Source organism: Oxyura jamaicensis, chromosome 2, assembly GCF_011077185.1.
Source record: "Oxyura jamaicensis isolate SHBP4307 breed ruddy duck chromosome 2, BPBGC_Ojam_1.0, whole genome shotgun sequence".
Classification (NCBI taxonomy): Eukaryota; Metazoa; Chordata; class Aves; order Anseriformes; family Anatidae; genus Oxyura; species Oxyura jamaicensis.
This window is the reverse complement of record NC_048894.1, coordinates 36,067,178-36,083,912: the sequence shown is the minus strand read 5'-3', so window position 1 is coordinate 36,083,912 and position 16,735 is coordinate 36,067,178. Positions and strand designations below refer to the sequence as shown.

Below are 16,735 nucleotides of genomic sequence, written 5' to 3'. Positions count from 1 at the left end.
GTCTTCTCCCTTACAAAACCAAAGTGGAGCTGACTTCTACCTGTAGAAGGCACAGTCCTACAGGTTTGACCTTCTTAAGTAATCTAAGAGATAATACACTGGGTTGCATTTATGTTCCATCAGAAATATATTGATGTAACATTAAAAGCAAGTCCTTAATGTTAAAGTTCTGGTGTATTTCTTTTGGCTTGTACATTATACTTGTGAGCATAACAGAAACAAATCTCAAGTGTTTGGGAATGCACACATATTTATCTATTAGTTTTCACAGCTGACTACTGTATTACCAGAGTCAGAAATACAAGACTTTCCAAGACTCTCACAAAAACTCAGCATAAGGAGCCAAGTCAATGAAGTGCTGACGTTGATGGGGACTGAGGGCACTCAGCACTTCACAGGTCCGTACGCTAAGCAAGGGCTGCCAAACTGATCTCTAGGGTAACCTCATTGAACTCAGCAGATTTTCACCAGAGTTGTCGTTGGACCATGGACTGGAATTTGCACTGGAAATTCAGTGCACTAAAAAGCAGGAGCAAAGGATTTTATTTCCAAAAATGATTAAATATTACTTTAGCAAACACCACAATGACTTTGTAGAAAAACAGAAAGATAATCATTGTCAAGTATGGAATAAAGGTTATGTTGGTATTTGAATGTGAGGCAAATGCACAAAACATTTTTAGAAGTGGTATATCCATATCAAATAAGAAAGGTATCATTTTCTTGACCAAGATGAGAAATTAGGGTTTCATAATAAGCAAGAAGATAGCACCACTTTAACCAAAACCAAAAATCCTAAATTTTCTTCAGAGGGGCATGGGGGAAACAAGGGGACAGTGGACAAGAATACACTAACATGAAGTCTTGTTATTTGTGTTATTTCTCACTAAGGTACACAGCCCATCAAGAAATCAGGCATTATGACAACAGACTATATCAGGTCAGAGGCAACTTGATGGGTAATAAAGCAATTATAAGATAGGTGTAACTGAAGCCATTATGATTGCTCCTTTTATGCTCAGCATCTATTCCATGAATGTAAGACTGAAAAAAAATCTCAGTGAAATAAATCCACTTTAATAGTGAAAACAAACAATCCAGAGGAAATGTACAAAGGCTTCATACTGCTTTTTCTATGTGTACCAAAAGTGTATCTTCTGTGCCATAAGCAGAGTGAAATAACAAAGTGCATTGTGTTACATACACTGAAACAAATTGAACCATGATCAGTCTTTCCCAAACTGCTTTGTTATCTAAAAGTATCAAAGCTGGTAAATTAATGACAGTATTTACATTACCTACATTACCTACACAGTGATCATAAATGACTACATCAATCTCCCCATACTGTTGGTGTAGTTTCTATGACCCAAGAATCTGACCAGCAAGAATTCAAAACAAGATTTTATTACAACAGACGGTCCCCCCTTCTCTCCTCTCCTCCTCCCAGTCAAGGCAGAGAATGCAGAGGGGAAAAGAAAAAAAAAAGAAAAAAAAAAAAAAAAACAAACAAACAAACAAAAATGCCCTGAACTCCATCCACAGACCTTCTGGAAGCCAGCTCAGCCAGATGTAAACCAAGAGCTCTTTCTGCCTTGCAATACTTCATCCTTCAACATTCATAGAAACCAGAAGTCCATGAAACCTCTGTGTTTATTATGAGAGCAGAACTGATAAAGATCCCAACTTTAAAATGTTGAGACTTTATACATAGTAATTACAGTGCATCCCCTGATTCCAGGACTTCAGGGTTACCAAACCCAGTGGACTTTCTTTGCTCCTGAGACAACAATTTTGTTCCTAGAAAACAAGTTCTCCCTCAGAAGGAGGAAAAAAATTTAGAAGAGATTACTTTCAACATCACAGTTATTTTTTAACCTAAATTAGGCAAGCTCTTATGTCTTAACTGGGAACAATATCACAAAGGAGACCCTAGCATAAGTTACACATTCAGGTCTCCTAGAATTAACAAAATATTCCTAATTCTCAGCACTTAAAAATGCATTAATAGTTCCAACAGCTTGTGCCTGACTTCACTGTTCCCTGTTTGGTACAAACAAACCTTTTGTTGCTATCACTAGCGCCCACAACTATTGCAGGCTCACTGAGAACAGGGCTTTGGTTTGTCATAGTTCAGCAAGTGGATGTGCCAGACCCATCTGGACCAAAACTCAGACAGAGATAGCACCACTCTCAGCATTCCTGCTGAGGACAGGAGTTGCTGTAGGAAGCGGTCCTGCATGCACACTGTTAACCATGCAGCTCAGGACTTCAATGACCCAAGCAGCATTTTGAACTGGGCAGTCTGGGATTTGGCTCAGTTTGAGTTAACAGTAGGTATCTGGCTGTTCGTTATGTTGACTGGCCATCCCAATCTAGTCCTATTGTTCAACAAATAAAGATCTTTCCATCTCAAGCTGCCACCAGCACTAGTTTCCTGTGCTTTCAGGCATCTCCTCTGGCTAACCTGTTGTATCTGACAATTACTTAAGAAGTTATTTCTATCTGACCTTTACCGTTAGGCTGAACACAGATCCCACCAAGTTTCAGACTGGGCAATAAATCTTTTGTTCAGCCTGTTACTTAGATGAATAATCTGACTCTCTAATTACATAGTCATAGCCAGAAAGGCTGCAAGAAAAATTAAGTTCAAATAAACCTCTAAAATGTAAATGGACAACATAAAAGCCCCAGAGCAAGATCAGAATGTATAATCTTGTGCAGATCCCAACCTATTGTATATTAAAGGAGGAAAGTCAGCAATCAGATTTTGAGTGGAACCTGATACACAGAATATATTTTGGCTGGCGGCTATTTTGAAAATCTGTCCTCAGCATCTGAAGTGATGCATCTTGCTTCTCCAGACATACTGAAAATGTGCTGTAAGGCTATGGGAAATGTGAAGTCCTCAATAAAGAAAAAGATACCATTAGATATTCACTGTGCTTGGGTGCTCATTTATTTTTTCTTATCTTTTTTTTAATTACAGAAATAGCCTCTGTAAGGACACTAAGTCTCAATATACCGCTTTCAAATCAACAGCCTTACTAAGTACAATGCCAGCAAATGCAACATTAGCTTGCTGTATGGAAAGTCTATATGAATCATCCTGAATCCATTTTGTAAAACTACCTCAGATCCCAAAATTTCAACCCTCAAAACATGCATGAAAACTTTAAAACATTATACAAGTTAAGAAAAAAAGTAGGAAAAAAAAAAAAAATCTTCCATATTCTTAGAGTTAGTATTGACCATTAAACTACTGCAAACATTATTCATCCTCAATAAAAGCTATCTAACAGCACAGCTCCAAAGTGTAACTTGATTCTTCATCTTTAAAATGTTTAGTCTGATGTGCAGTAATAACAGCCGTTTGGCTTGTTCAGCTGTGGGCTCTGTTGAAGTTATATACTTACCCATGTTATACTTTCAGGCAATGATAACAAAGTCAGAGTAACAGGACTAGGACTGAAATTTGAAGGGCTGCCCATCAAACAGCCACAAGAGAAGTGGAATGTCCTGAAAAATCAAGAAAGTTTCTTCATTGATTCGGCAGGATACCACCCAAGCTTACCAAGAAGCTCAAGGTCATGAGACCTCAGGTAGGTAAAAGAAGAGTAGACAAGGAAGAAGTGCTCCCAGGTGCACCTAGCAGAACTGCTCTCACAAAGGGGCTTGCAACTGTGTGCTCCCAAGAGATTTGCTTCCAAAAGACTCACTGCCTGAAGTACTCATCGGGCTTTCTATGAGGGTATACACACTGGGTACAACACATCTTCAATCTCTTTTGGTTGCTCGGAAATTGCTTTCTCGAATTTTAGAAGAAAAGAGTGCAACTGACACTTCATTATTTGGTAAAGCGAAAGGCACAGAAGGGAAAAAGAAATCAAAAACTATTTTCCTTATATCCAATCATTTTGAACTCTACAAAATTTTTGTCTAGATAAACCTCCCTGTATAAGTCACAACAAGAAAGAAAATGAGTCAACCAAGGATGACATAAGTCATCTCACTGACCCAGGTGGTACCTGAAAAAGTCATGCATTTGCACCTTTGCAGATACTCTTCTATATCTAAAGACTTTCTGTCTCTACAGTGGGTTTTGCTACAAAAAAAAAATAATAATAAAGAAATAAAATAAATTAGAGGATAGGATTTCAGTAAGTAGAATGAGGAAGAAACAAGGGTTCTGTACAAATAATCCTAGTCTCCTCTTCATCTGCTCTCAGCAGTTTTGGAAGGGCACTTCCCCCCCCCTTCCCTCACCTCTCTTCCCGCCCCACCCCGCCCCGCGCCCCCCCCCAAGATGGTAAGGTTCCACTCCTTCCCTTCTCAATCTAATATGTAAGGAATCTCAGTGTCCCTCCTTCCCAAAGTTCAGTTCCATACAGCTTTTAGTACTTACCTGGAGGGAACAATCTGTCCCACAGACTTTAATATTTCAGTGTTGTGAAAACAACAACAAAAAGCTTTGACGTGCTTAACAAACTACTGAGTTTCAAAGCAATGTAATGTTCAGTTAGAACATTACAACAGCAGAAATGACATTTATTTCAGTCAACATAACTATAAAGTTTCCTACGAGGATGACTAACTCACAAAAGTTTCACAAGATATTCTGTGTTAACTTGAATGGCTCTCCTTTGGCTAAGAAAGCTGGAAATTGAAATTGTCAATGACTCTCTCCCCATACTCACAGCAAGGCTTTAAAACAGAAACAAAATACACACACAAAAAGGAACAAATAATATTACTAACCTTTTTCTGTCTTTTTAAATGAACATCAATTTATTCAACAAAACACACACTTGTGGACTTTCATCAGAGGACATAAACCTGAACGTACCTGAAGTTTCTGAATTAGTTCAAGATTTAGGATACAATAGAACTTGTTCTTCAGTCAGCATCAAAAAATTGAAGTAAATATAGTGGAGCTAGTTGATAACAAGGAAAGCTCTTGGCTAGACATACCAAATTAATCAGCATAACACCAATAATTTCAGTTGGGTCATAGAACCTTGTTGATTAAACAGCAACCCTAGCTACATAACAACATATACCTTTATATATAGCACATAATTTTACCTCCCACTGGCAAATTGATATTTCAGATCTCAGTACAGATTTCACATGAAAAACATGTTCCTACTTCCTGAATTATATTTTGGCCAGTTTCTAAGATTTTATATTGGTACAAGACCCAAACCCTGTCAATTTTAGTGTCTACCTCCAATAATCATTCATATATGATGTGTTTAACGCATACTAAATATTACTGATGTTATATTGACCCCAGACTGGGGATTAGTTATGTCTTGAAACACAGAAGATAATACTAATGTCTACCTGAAAACATACGGCCCATTATTTTGCACACACTAATTACTTAAGTTTTTCACATTCTTTTTGGAATAACGAATGGATTCAAACACAAAATGACATGTTAAAAGATAGTACACAACACACTGGAAAAAAAAAAAAAACAAAACGGAGAGACTGACTTCTTGACAGCTTAAAAAAAAAAAAAAAAAGGCAAAAAAAAAAAAACAAACAACAGCACCACTCAGTAACATTGCACCTGGCTTATTATAGGGCAATTGCTGCTGCAATTCTTCGAAACTACTGATGACAGAAATAATTAAAAAAAATCAAATGAGCAAAAAAGAAAAAGAAAAAAAAAAACAAGAAGGAAGACATGAAGACAAATGTCTAAGAAAAAAGTCTGTCTCTTTTTCCCATATATCATTAATTTTTCATTACAAAATCTAAGAATAAAGCATCTTAAACTTTAAGGTATTTAGATTTCCCCAGGGTTTAGTTGGGTAATGAAACAACCATTTTTCAGTGTCTCCCTTCAGTGAGGGGAAGATCTATGATGCTTCCAAACTAAGGACTGCAAAATGACAAACACATCCACCAAATGAACATAAAAACAAAAAACATCCACTACAGCACCAGGTTGCCAGGCCATTTTGCTCAGACATGCTTGCCATAGTTTTTGAGAACATGTACAGCTTTTCACTCTCATTATTACAGAGGGTATTCATACAAAAAGTGCAGATAATACATCCATCAGAAACAATCTGTAACCCTATTGGACACCAAAATCTGCCCTTCTACATACTTAGCTGACTATCTGCAGGTCTAGGGGCCCTACCACCAGCGGCAGTGGTGGAAGCCAGTCCATTTTCCCTCAAAAAGCAATCCATCAGAAGGAATGGGACAGCTGCATCATAGAAGTTACCAAACATAAATGGAGATAATCTACTCAGGGGACCCTCGATGATCAAATATACTCCTTAGAAACTGCCCTAGAGCCAAACTCTTGCCAAACAGAAAGTTCTAACAAAACTGAGCACTTTTGCAGGATGAACATGTTCACAGTACAGATGTCTTCAAGCAGTTTCACTGCCAGAGGTAACTGCCAAGTGCAAGAGCAGCACTTTCTCATTTGTGCTTGCAAACACAGGATTCCGTGGGCATAGCCAGTATGCACACACTTTATAAGCCCTGCTCAATGTACTGCATACTGGTTCTTCCTAATCTTAGTCTACTACGGCACCTGCAAGAGTAAGCGGAAAAGAAATTCTATTTGGGATGACGTCTGCCTGATTTCTCACTGGTACCTAAAGTCCCCAAAGGAAAGACCAACAAAACAAAATCAAGTATTTGCAAGCAATTGCTACTGAACTGTGTTTTCCATAAAAATTGAAGTAGTTAATACCTAAGTGTTAGCCTGTCGGAGAACCTCTTAACCATGATATGTGTGCACCTAAAATATCCAGAGGTGGCAGAATTTTTGCTGAAGAGGAGAGGAGAGAAATGATAAGATTAGGGTTAGTTTGACCTTACCCAGCAGTTGCTGAATGCCAGCAAGCCACCAATGTGTTACTCCAACAAGAGTATGAGAAAACCACATAAACTAAAGGCTGCTATTGCACATACAGATAGTTCTGTATCCAATAACTTCTGCATGTGATTTGGGAGTGGGGTGGGGATGCAGAGAGGAGTGTGGAGAGAAATGGTTAATTCTAGGGAGAAAGAGTACTGGATATTACCCACTGGTAAAGGTTTACCTTTCTTCAACTGGAGGATTTACAGCTATTTACAGTGGCCAGGCCTTTATGAAAGTGGCTCACATAAAGGTGGCCTGTTAGAGCTGCTGAAGTGAGCCTGTCAAACTTAAAATAGTGAGTCTTACAAGAATGGTACAAAGGCACTTCATTAACACGCTCGCTGCTGGGCTCCCAGGTGACATGCGCTTAAGTGCCTGTATTTCACTTGCATGTTGACAAGGGAGTCAGTGATAGAGCTGCCAGCATGGCTGAGGTTCAACAATTTCCTTCCCTCTCAAGTCAAACCTGTGGGAAGGCATAAGAATGGCAGCTGTCTTTTTGTCCAAAAATACACATTCTAGCTTATTCTACCTCTACTTGTTATTTAAGTGGAACTGTTGTTTTTTTTAAACCAATCTTGGAGGTATTTTGCCAGTAGCTTTCCAGTAGGAGTCATGCTTTCAACATCATCTGAATAGTTATCTTGACTCTTGAATTTGTGTCTTCTTACCTGATAACATATTATCTGTTTTTATTGAAGGAAACTTCAAAGTCATTTCATGTTTGTGCCTGTGAATCATCAGATGATCCTCTGTTGGAAAACGCTGTCAGGCAAACACAGAGAGAGAGGAAGGGAAAAAAAAAAAAAAAAAAAAAAAAATTAATTCTCTAATAAACTTTTGGCATTAGACAGAATTTCAAAAACGAGAGAGAGAAAGATATATATCCTGCCAGAAATGTGTCCAAATGGCACAGGAACAGCAAGTGAATATGAGCAACACATATTTGTACTTAGAAATGTATTTGCTGCAGTGCTTTTTGGGGTTACAAACAGAAAGGGGTCATGTATTTGCTTAAAAAAGTTGCAAGACCAAGTTTTGGTTTCTAAGGGTCACGGACACATGCTCCATTACCACTGCCTCACAGGTCACCACGTGTCTGAGGAACTGTGATAACTGCTATTGTGTATATTCTTAGCCCACAGCAAATGCAAAGTAATACAGCATAGCTTAAATCACTTCACTGGATTTTTCTGTTTTTGAGTATTTCTGCAACCTCTATCTGCTGAATAGCAATAAAAAATAATCAAAGAAGCCAACATTCACCTACCCAAAAGTAATCACGAAAAATACATTTTATTTGTGGAAAACTGATATGTTCACTTGATTAAAACTGCCAGTGCAATGGTGCTCAGTATCTAACAACTATTTGCTATCCTATACAATACTAAATTAACTTCCTTCCCTTTGTCAAGCAGAGAAGATGGAGTCCTGATTTGGAAGAAATTAACAGGTGTGCTAAAAGTTTTTGTTTGTTTGTTTTCATTTTTTTTTACAATCTGATAACAGAATTTTAAAACAAATCGCTTCTTTAAAACAAGACAAAGAAGAGACAGGCTTGAAAAAATGCTGAAACACTTGAATACTTGTGCTCTAAGAGCAAAATTGTTTTCTTCATCAGAAGGTGCATATACAGACCTTTGTTACAAACTACTGTAGTAGTTTTAACAGGGTTATTTCAGGACTAGAAAAGGCCAAGAGATGTTTACCATGGCTTTGGGAAAGATAAATAAATATTAATATATTTTTTAAGCAACTGGTACAATAGGACAAAACTGTCAAAAACTGGCAGTGACAGAGTTAAAGCAACATAAGGCTTTCAACACAGCATATTCTTGGCTAAGTGACTTTGATTGTGGCTATGGCATAAGTAGCTGCAGTAGGTTATACCTTCTAAGACTTTCTCTAAGCCCGTAGACAAAGCAGCATAAATAACAGGAATGAGTTTTCTGGAAATAAATAAATAAATAGTAAATGTATCCCAAAGAACTTTTCCTCACTGTCAAATCCTGTTTCATTGCTTACTCATCTGGAAGAAATGCAGCACTAGAAATTTAAGTTAAGAACAACTGGAATTTGTGAAAGACCTCACTCAATGGAATTGTGAGACAGAAAACATGTTTCTTCTCATGGAAATGGATTTTCCTTCATGAAACCCCATACTTTGTCTTCAGGGTGAAATCAGCCAGGCTTAAAGAGGGCCTTGTGTGACTGAGGAGAAGCTGTTCCTTCAGTTCAAGCTTCTGTGTGTTTTATTGTAAATTACTTTCTTCCTCATGCAGAATACCAACATCCTCAGCCTCAAACATACATCTGCACTGGCTGATGGACAAGCAAATCCCCAGGCAGCTGAGGTGGATTCCTGTCAATTCCTCTTTTATAATAAAAAGAGATCACATTTTGGAATGAGAAATTAAATGCTTTTTTAAGTCACATCTACACTTACCGCTTGCCCGAACTCTAACTGTATGCAACAAAGTAAGATCTCTGAGCACCTAAGTGAGCTTGTTTGGATCAGCTTCCCTCCACTGAGTGAAAGCCCTTAAGTCCACAGATGTGAGTGGAAGTTTGTTCTAGAATTTAGTAAAAACTTAAACAAACTTTGGCTATAAGACTCAGATATTTTATAATAACTCTGTGACAGAGTAGTCCAGTGAGGGTTTTAACTCTGCCTGTGGAGGTCTGAAGGCACAAGTCCTTGGTCAGAGGGGCAATCAGAAAGATGCACTCCAGCATCTATAGAAAGGCTCCCACTTAGTAAAACAGCAAAGCTGCTTGTGGCCTTTTGTTAACAGGATCTCAGAATTCTCCTTTTTCTTATTTCAGTTCCTAACAAAAACAACATCTACACTCTTGTGATAATCACACAATATTTTGTTTCCCATCGTTCCACCATGGGAACATAAAGGTTTGTCAAAATATGAGCCAGTTGAAAACTTTCAACACAGAGGGAAATATTATCCTCATTAAGAGATGGGGAATCTGAGAAATGGGTAAGCTAAATCACTTAAAACAGATGCATACAGGAAGCCTGTGGCAAAAGCCCAAAAGATGTCCCTGCCTGAAGATTTTACTTGCAAACTCTTGTCACTAAACCAAATTAGGGTGGGAGGTGTCACACACAGAACTTCCCTCACCACTACATGGAAGAGATCATAGTAATTTTTTTTATTATTATTATTATTATTTTTAGAAGAAACACATAAGTCCCAATCAAAAATCTCAGCAGGTAAAATACTTATCACTTCAGGCTTTTTAAACTTCATTTTTTTTCAATATCGCGTTACAGGTCAGATCATATCCTCAGAGGCACGTGGCGGATTGCCAGTCAACAGGAATCTCCAACAGGAGCAGAATTTATCCATAGGCTGCATTTTCAATTGAGAATATTTTGTAGAGATCTCTCTCAAAGATTTTGTGTTGTTCATTTGTTTGTTTTTAGGCATAAGGTGGCATTTATTTATGTATTAAAAAACATCAGGTGATTTTCTGTACCTAGTGATAAATGTAATACATTGCTTTGTACATATGAGCTGAAAAAAGACAAATGTATCTTGCCTAGTGTGTCCTCTCTTGCTAGCTCTTAAGGAATTTGTAATACCTGGTTTGAAACTTAAAATATTAGCATTAGGGATGAGGAAGAAGCAGCTTGAGAAGTATTTCTACCAACTCACTGTTGAATGGCTGTTGTGTTTGCTTTAAACATGTTGTAGTAATATCTTGTAGGGCAAGGAGGGAATTGGGGAGTGGGAAAGGACTTAAAGAAATAACAAAAAAAAAAAAAAAAAAAAACACACACACAAAAAAAAAAACCACCCACATTATTATTAGACATGTGTTAATATATCAGGAGGCATTATACAAGCCAGAGCTAGTGCTGAGGACTCAATTAATATCACCGCTGACTCCACTCACCTGTGAGCAGCCTGGGGCACTGCAGACAAAAGGCCTCTCCTGCTCCAAGTTCATCTTTGATTCCTCATAAATCTACATGTTAAAAGGGGGAGGGGGAAAGAAAGGGAACCTATGAATATATACATTCTAAACTTCACACACACATGCAACATGCAGTCTTCACAGTTTTTACTTTTATTTCAAACTCCCAAAACAGACCAGGGCAAAGTTTCATCCTCAAAGTACTAAATTTGCTCATATTCGGCAGGCTCCCTACAGTTTAAGCTCTTATTACTCCTTCCTGAGTACATATTTACTCTGAAGGAAGAAAAAAAAAAACATTAGGCTTTCACAGCAGAAATCCTGCCTCAGAAAAAAAGCATATGTTCAGTGTTGTTATTAGATAAGACCGTGTCTGCTCAGAAATATTTTGAATTACGGGTTTTTACCTCTTTTTCTTTGGTTCCTGCTGAACCACATTAAAACCAGACGTCTAGGTTGTTTCTGAGAAAGAGCCCACTTTTTGAAGTTCTTCAGCCTTATTGTTCAATATTAACAACTTAAATACATTACATACAGGCTCTGTATATGCACCATACGAATGTGCATCAACAGCCTTTAAAAGACTGACTAGATCCAAAGGAGCTCAAGAAGAGAAGTTTTGCCTAAAACTGCAGCTTTCCCTTAGCAGTTACACTCTTGTGATTTTGCCCTAAAACCGGGGGTAGAGCTCCTGGGTCTTGAATAAACAAGGCAAGAGGAAAGCATTTGCCCTCTCACTGTAGTAACGCAGCTGATTTGGGTCAATATTACAGCAGTGTCCCTGACCAGGATGAGCAAAAATCATTTCTTGGTAACAGCCTAGGAATTACATAAGTCACTTCTTTCTCAGTCTTTTGAGCCTTTTGCTACAATTGGCATTACAATCTGGAAAATAATAGGTGACCCACCTTAAAGCATGATGTATGACATTACACTTTAAATCCCTTAAAATTCAGTCTGACCACAACCCCACTTAGACAAAAACCTGAGAAGTGTTTGTGTGAATCTTTCATGAACAAAAACAAATATCCTGGTGGAGAAGAATTTAATTCTGAAGCTACAAAAATTTGCAGGACAAGTGCTGAAATCATTCCATTCTGATATTTTTTTAAAATCTAATCTGAACATCTAATTCTTTTAAACCACAGTTTGTCACTTCCAGTTATCAGGAATGTCTTTACTTTGTTGTTAGACATGCTTGTTTTTCCAAGAGTTGCCACCATCCCCTGCAAGCATCCCTTTCTTAACCTGAACATCAGCCCAGACCTGTACTTACAGAAATTATTTTCAGTATTATAAGTTTTCCAAAGAAACAAAACTTTGGGGTGATAACTTTTCTTTTTCCTTTTAATTATAACTTATTCTAGTAGATAGCATTAGAATGAGAGTATATTTCCTACTTATGACCAGGCAAAAAAAAGAAAGGCAGCAGAACATCCTTTGCCATCTCCACCAACTCCCAGTGAAGAATCCCCTCCGATTTTTATTTCACCTTTAATCTCCCCAAGGACCCTACCCATAAAGGTGCTTGGTAGTTAGCACCATCTGATGTTCTTGGTATAGACACCTCTACCAAAACCTGGCTGAGACAGGCGATTCATTGCACCAAATACAATCAGGTGTCAAGAAAGACCCTAGCTCAGCTATCTAGCTGCACAAGGCAAGAACTGAAATAACTACAATTGTACCTAATTTACTCCCTTAAGATTATTCATATCCTGTTTTGCTTTAACTTACATCTATGTTAAACTGAAATAGAACACTCATAATCAGAAATGAAAGAGCATGTTTACATCAAGGCTTATACTAAAATAACTAAAGGTGTTAAATTCCTTCTAATTTCAGTTATTTCAGTTCCAGTCTGTGCATAGACAGGCTCTTCAGAGGTGAAGTAATAAAAATTCTCAGAATTAATGCTAGTCTGCTTGAGAGAAACAACCAGCGGAGAGATAACTGACTAAACAAACAAACCCCCACAAAAACAAAAACAAAACCTCCAGCTAGTTTGATTTTTAAATCCACCTCTATTTATGGTATGTGACCCTGGGATGTTGTCTTTCCTAAAGACCTCTTCACAGAATGAAAAGAGGGAAAAAAAGACTTTATCTGAGATCTCAATTACCCTTGCAACTGAAGCACTGCCAAATATTTATGTTACCTCTTCCTCCCCTCCTTGGGGGACAGTGACAACTGCATTTTCAATAGCAGAACACTGGATAATACTCAGTTAAAGAAAACAGAGGGCAACAATTCTGGTCCCAAGTGTCCGAGTGAATTTTAAAATGTTGCCATGAATTACTTAGATCTTGTTTCCTACTTGAGTAATGAAAATCTAAGACTTCTCTCCCCTCCCTAAGCATTGAGATTTAGTCCCAAAGTTCATAGGTATGTGCTTTGATAATGATTTAATAATTATCAGGTTTATCTACGTAGATAGCGTGAAATAAGCACCAAAATAACATGCTCAGTGTAGCATCTTGAGTGTGAGGATCAACTGCAGGAAAACGTGGACTTGGATTTTATTCTCAGTACTTCAAAAAGGTGTCAGATCCAACATCTAGTCATTCACCACAAATGCACAAGCAGCTGCTGGTTCCCATGAAAATCCCCCTTTGCAGATGATTTTCAGAGGCTAAACTTAAGGAAAATGAAAGAAAGTAATAATCCAGAATGGCTAAATCATCCGTGCCCTCCAGGATACTGCTTAGCACGACTTGACCCATAAAACAAGTTACCAGATAGTGCAATGCCCTCAAGTCAAACTGCACTACGTACAGTTTGTGTTTACATGTAACACTATCACTGCGGTTGTGACTGTAGTGGTGTTGATTCTGTTAGGAGAGTAAATGAGTGAAAGCTTTTTGAAAGGGTGTCTGGCTACCCTACGGCAGTAACTCAAGCTTTATGCCTGAACGTTGACCAGAAACAAGCAGCTGAAAACCCAGACTATGAGCATGAACCTCCTGCACTCCCCCTTCCAACTGAACCCTACAAGAGCTGCAGGTGAACGGGCAGCACGGGATCTAGCCCCATGTTTGTAACCAGAGGATTGCAGTTCACAGCAGCAGAGGGTTTTTTGGTTATGCACAGCACAATTTGCACAGCATCCTTTTCAAGATGCAGCTGAGCATCTCATGTCCTGCAGTTCAGACTAAAGCTAGACATGCACTGTCCCTGGCTCCCAGACCTCTCCACGCACCTCGTTTCTGTGGCTGGGCCACACAACCCAGGTTTCCTTTTTCACGGTGCGCACAGGTGGTTCAGCATGCACGAAGGAAATAACGCAACCAATGGCAACATTTCTACTTCACCTAATAAAAGTAAATCACAGCAACCTTTCCATCTAAATTAAGGTGCTTATTAACCTTCAGGGTCTTAAATATTCAAGTTACACTCATGCACCTTCCATGGTGCTACATGACTGCCAAAATTAATGCACACAAAGAATATCGGGTAAACCTACGATGACTGAAAAGTTTAAGGATTGCTTCGCCTTGTTTTTTTAACTTATTTTTATCAATAACTCTATTTGCTGCAACTTCATAGCCTCTTCAAAGCAACATACAAGAACTATAAATATAAGTGAGCACTAATGTTGATATGTCAGCATTAGTTCTGATATTATTAACAATAGTCATGAATGCATTATGCAGCAGAAGAGGGGGTTGAATTTTAATAGAGATGTTAACAACATCTGTCAGCATTTATTGCCCTATTGTGACCACGTAAAGAGCCTTATTGGCAGAATACGTAAGTGAGGAAATCTGCTACGCTGTTGTAGCCTGCCACTCTTCTGAAATATCACCCTGCTTAGGAGCAGCTAAGGTATTCCAATTAGAAAAATAAATAAACAGAAATATAAAAGAAACAGAGAAAGATTTCTCCAAGTCATGTCACATGGAAGAGAAACAAGTAAACTCTGCAGCAAGCCATGATATTCTTCAATTTCTTGACTTCTGCATAAGATGCCACTAAATATTTTTATTAGAATTAATAAAACTGAAGCCCGCAGTGAAGAATACAAGAACATAGCAAAGAAATGAAAAGCAAACAAAAGAAACAAATCCAGCCTCAGAACACAGCAACGAGCTACATCCCCTCTCAGCAGCATCCAGGGGGAAGCACCCCATGCTCCCCAAGGAGATTTTTCAGAGCCCCACGATTGTCCCTTCCGGATCAGAAAAATAGTTCTAACAACTGACACCAAGAAAGCATGCTCCTTTCTGACTCTCTCCCCGTTTTTAAACTCAGCAGTAATCTTATTGCCTTACTGGTAAAAACATCAAGCAGGCTTGTTTCCTGTTTCAATGTTATTCTTGAAGTGGGCTGCAGTAAGAGTCTGATTTTCATTGGGCTATTATTATTTGCAGCTGTGCGACCTTTTTAACCCTCTTTTAAAAGTGACATTTCAGCCTTCAACCTCAAGCTGTCTAAATGTTGCAAGATTTTCAGTCCTCTGATTAACAGTGAAAAAGAACTGATGGGGAGGTGTATGACAATGTGCCTAATACAGGTCAGTGCACCGATCCTGCCATTTGCACAAGTGAGTAATTACACTCATATAAGCAACCTGTTTGTTGAAATTAATCACCTGGACATGTTTGCAAGACAGGTTTCTTCAGGCTGGTGTGACCCAGGTCACTGAGATTGCCAAAGACATGTACAAAATCCACAGTCACTAGCATTAGCAGCGGTATGCAGAGACATGGGCAATAAATGAAGCATCACCTGTTTCTTAGGGTCATGGCCACAGTGTATAAGAAGTGGGAGGAGATGTGGTTATGGTGCACTTGTGCATATTTAAGAACCCCATTGGTATATGCAGCATTTCAACATGCTAGTCATGGCTATCCAGTGCCGCACTATTTGCAGGTAATTGCAGTGTTATTACAAATGCAATTAAGACTTGTTGGTTTTGGAAGTGTAGCACACGCGGGGTTAATGCTGACGGTTGTTCCCAATATGCCCTTGCATGAGAAAAGCCAATTTTAAGTATCGCTGTGCTGAAACGGTGCATGGTGTTTTTCGTCTGCGTGGACTGCTCAGTGGAAGTGCTTGTTTTCTGAAGCTAGCATCATGCTTTCCACATGCACACATACAGGGCTCATTATCACAGCCCTGCCTGCTCCGGCTGCTACAACGGAGGGTCTGTCAGCATTTCCATTAGAAACCACCCCCTGTTTCAGGATTAAAGCATTTCCAAATGGTTCTGGATGCTGGAAAGCAATTTGTGTCTGGAGTCCCCAAGAAGGCCTTTAATGTGATACACATTTGAGCTGGGGCTCTAGCTCTCACTGGTACTCCAGTGAAGTTTTTGTGATTACATTTATGACATTTATATGTGGAAAAACACTCAGCTTGGGCCTTTATTCATTTGTTTTAAAAGAAGAGAGCCCCATAAATCTTCAGGCAGAGTGGAGCTCTCTCAAAAAGCGGTTGATGTGTGAATTGCCTCAACAGCGAGCGGCATTCGGTCCTGTCCCTGCGGCTGGCAGCAGCAAGCACCGGCTGTGTGGCATGGGGGTGCCTCCCGGGTAGCTGCAGCCCCTGCCACCTGTGCGATTGCAGGCCAGGGGAATGCTTCAGGATCAGCTGAAAACGGAGTACCAAAAAGGTTCTGGTTTCATGCTTGCCAGACACCTCAGTTCTTGTTAAACATCCACTTGGTTTGTTTACTGCCTGTCTGAACAAGATCCAGCGCTGGGAAGGCTCCCCAGGAGTCTGAGAGTTTTGCCCTGGCTCTTTCTCCCAGGTATACCCATCTGCCTCCAAATCAACTGAGGCTGTACTGGTTTTGCTCCCCATCTTTGGCCATGAAAAAAACAGTTTTTGTTATCAAGGGAAATCTAACAGAAATCTAACAGCTTTCTCCTGTATATCTTCCACTTATGCAGAGCTAGAGAG

At 38.9% G+C, this 16,735-nt stretch overlaps 1 protein-coding gene across 4 annotated transcripts in view; it reads right to left on the bottom strand.

Moving 5' to 3' along the window:
* The window catches only part of CREB5 (cAMP responsive element binding protein 5), a 238,013-nt gene that overhangs the window by 206,166 nt on the left and 15,112 nt on the right, over nucleotides 1-16,735 (bottom strand). For 3 of the 4 annotated variants that reach the window (XR_004748275.1, XM_035317994.1, XM_035317996.1), the window contains 2 exons: nucleotides 10,811-10,882; nucleotides 7,567-7,660 (listed from right to left, as the gene is read on the bottom strand). Coding sequence is in view for 3 of the 4 variants with exons in the window: in XM_035317994.1 (XP_035173885.1) it covers nucleotides 7,567-7,660; nucleotides 10,811-10,882 (166 nt within the window). In the remaining variant the exon portion in view is untranslated. Of the gene's footprint in view, nucleotides 1-7,566; nucleotides 7,661-10,810; nucleotides 10,883-11,238; nucleotides 11,417-16,735 lie in introns of those variants that run through there. The other variant, XM_035317995.1, reaches the window with a different exon arrangement.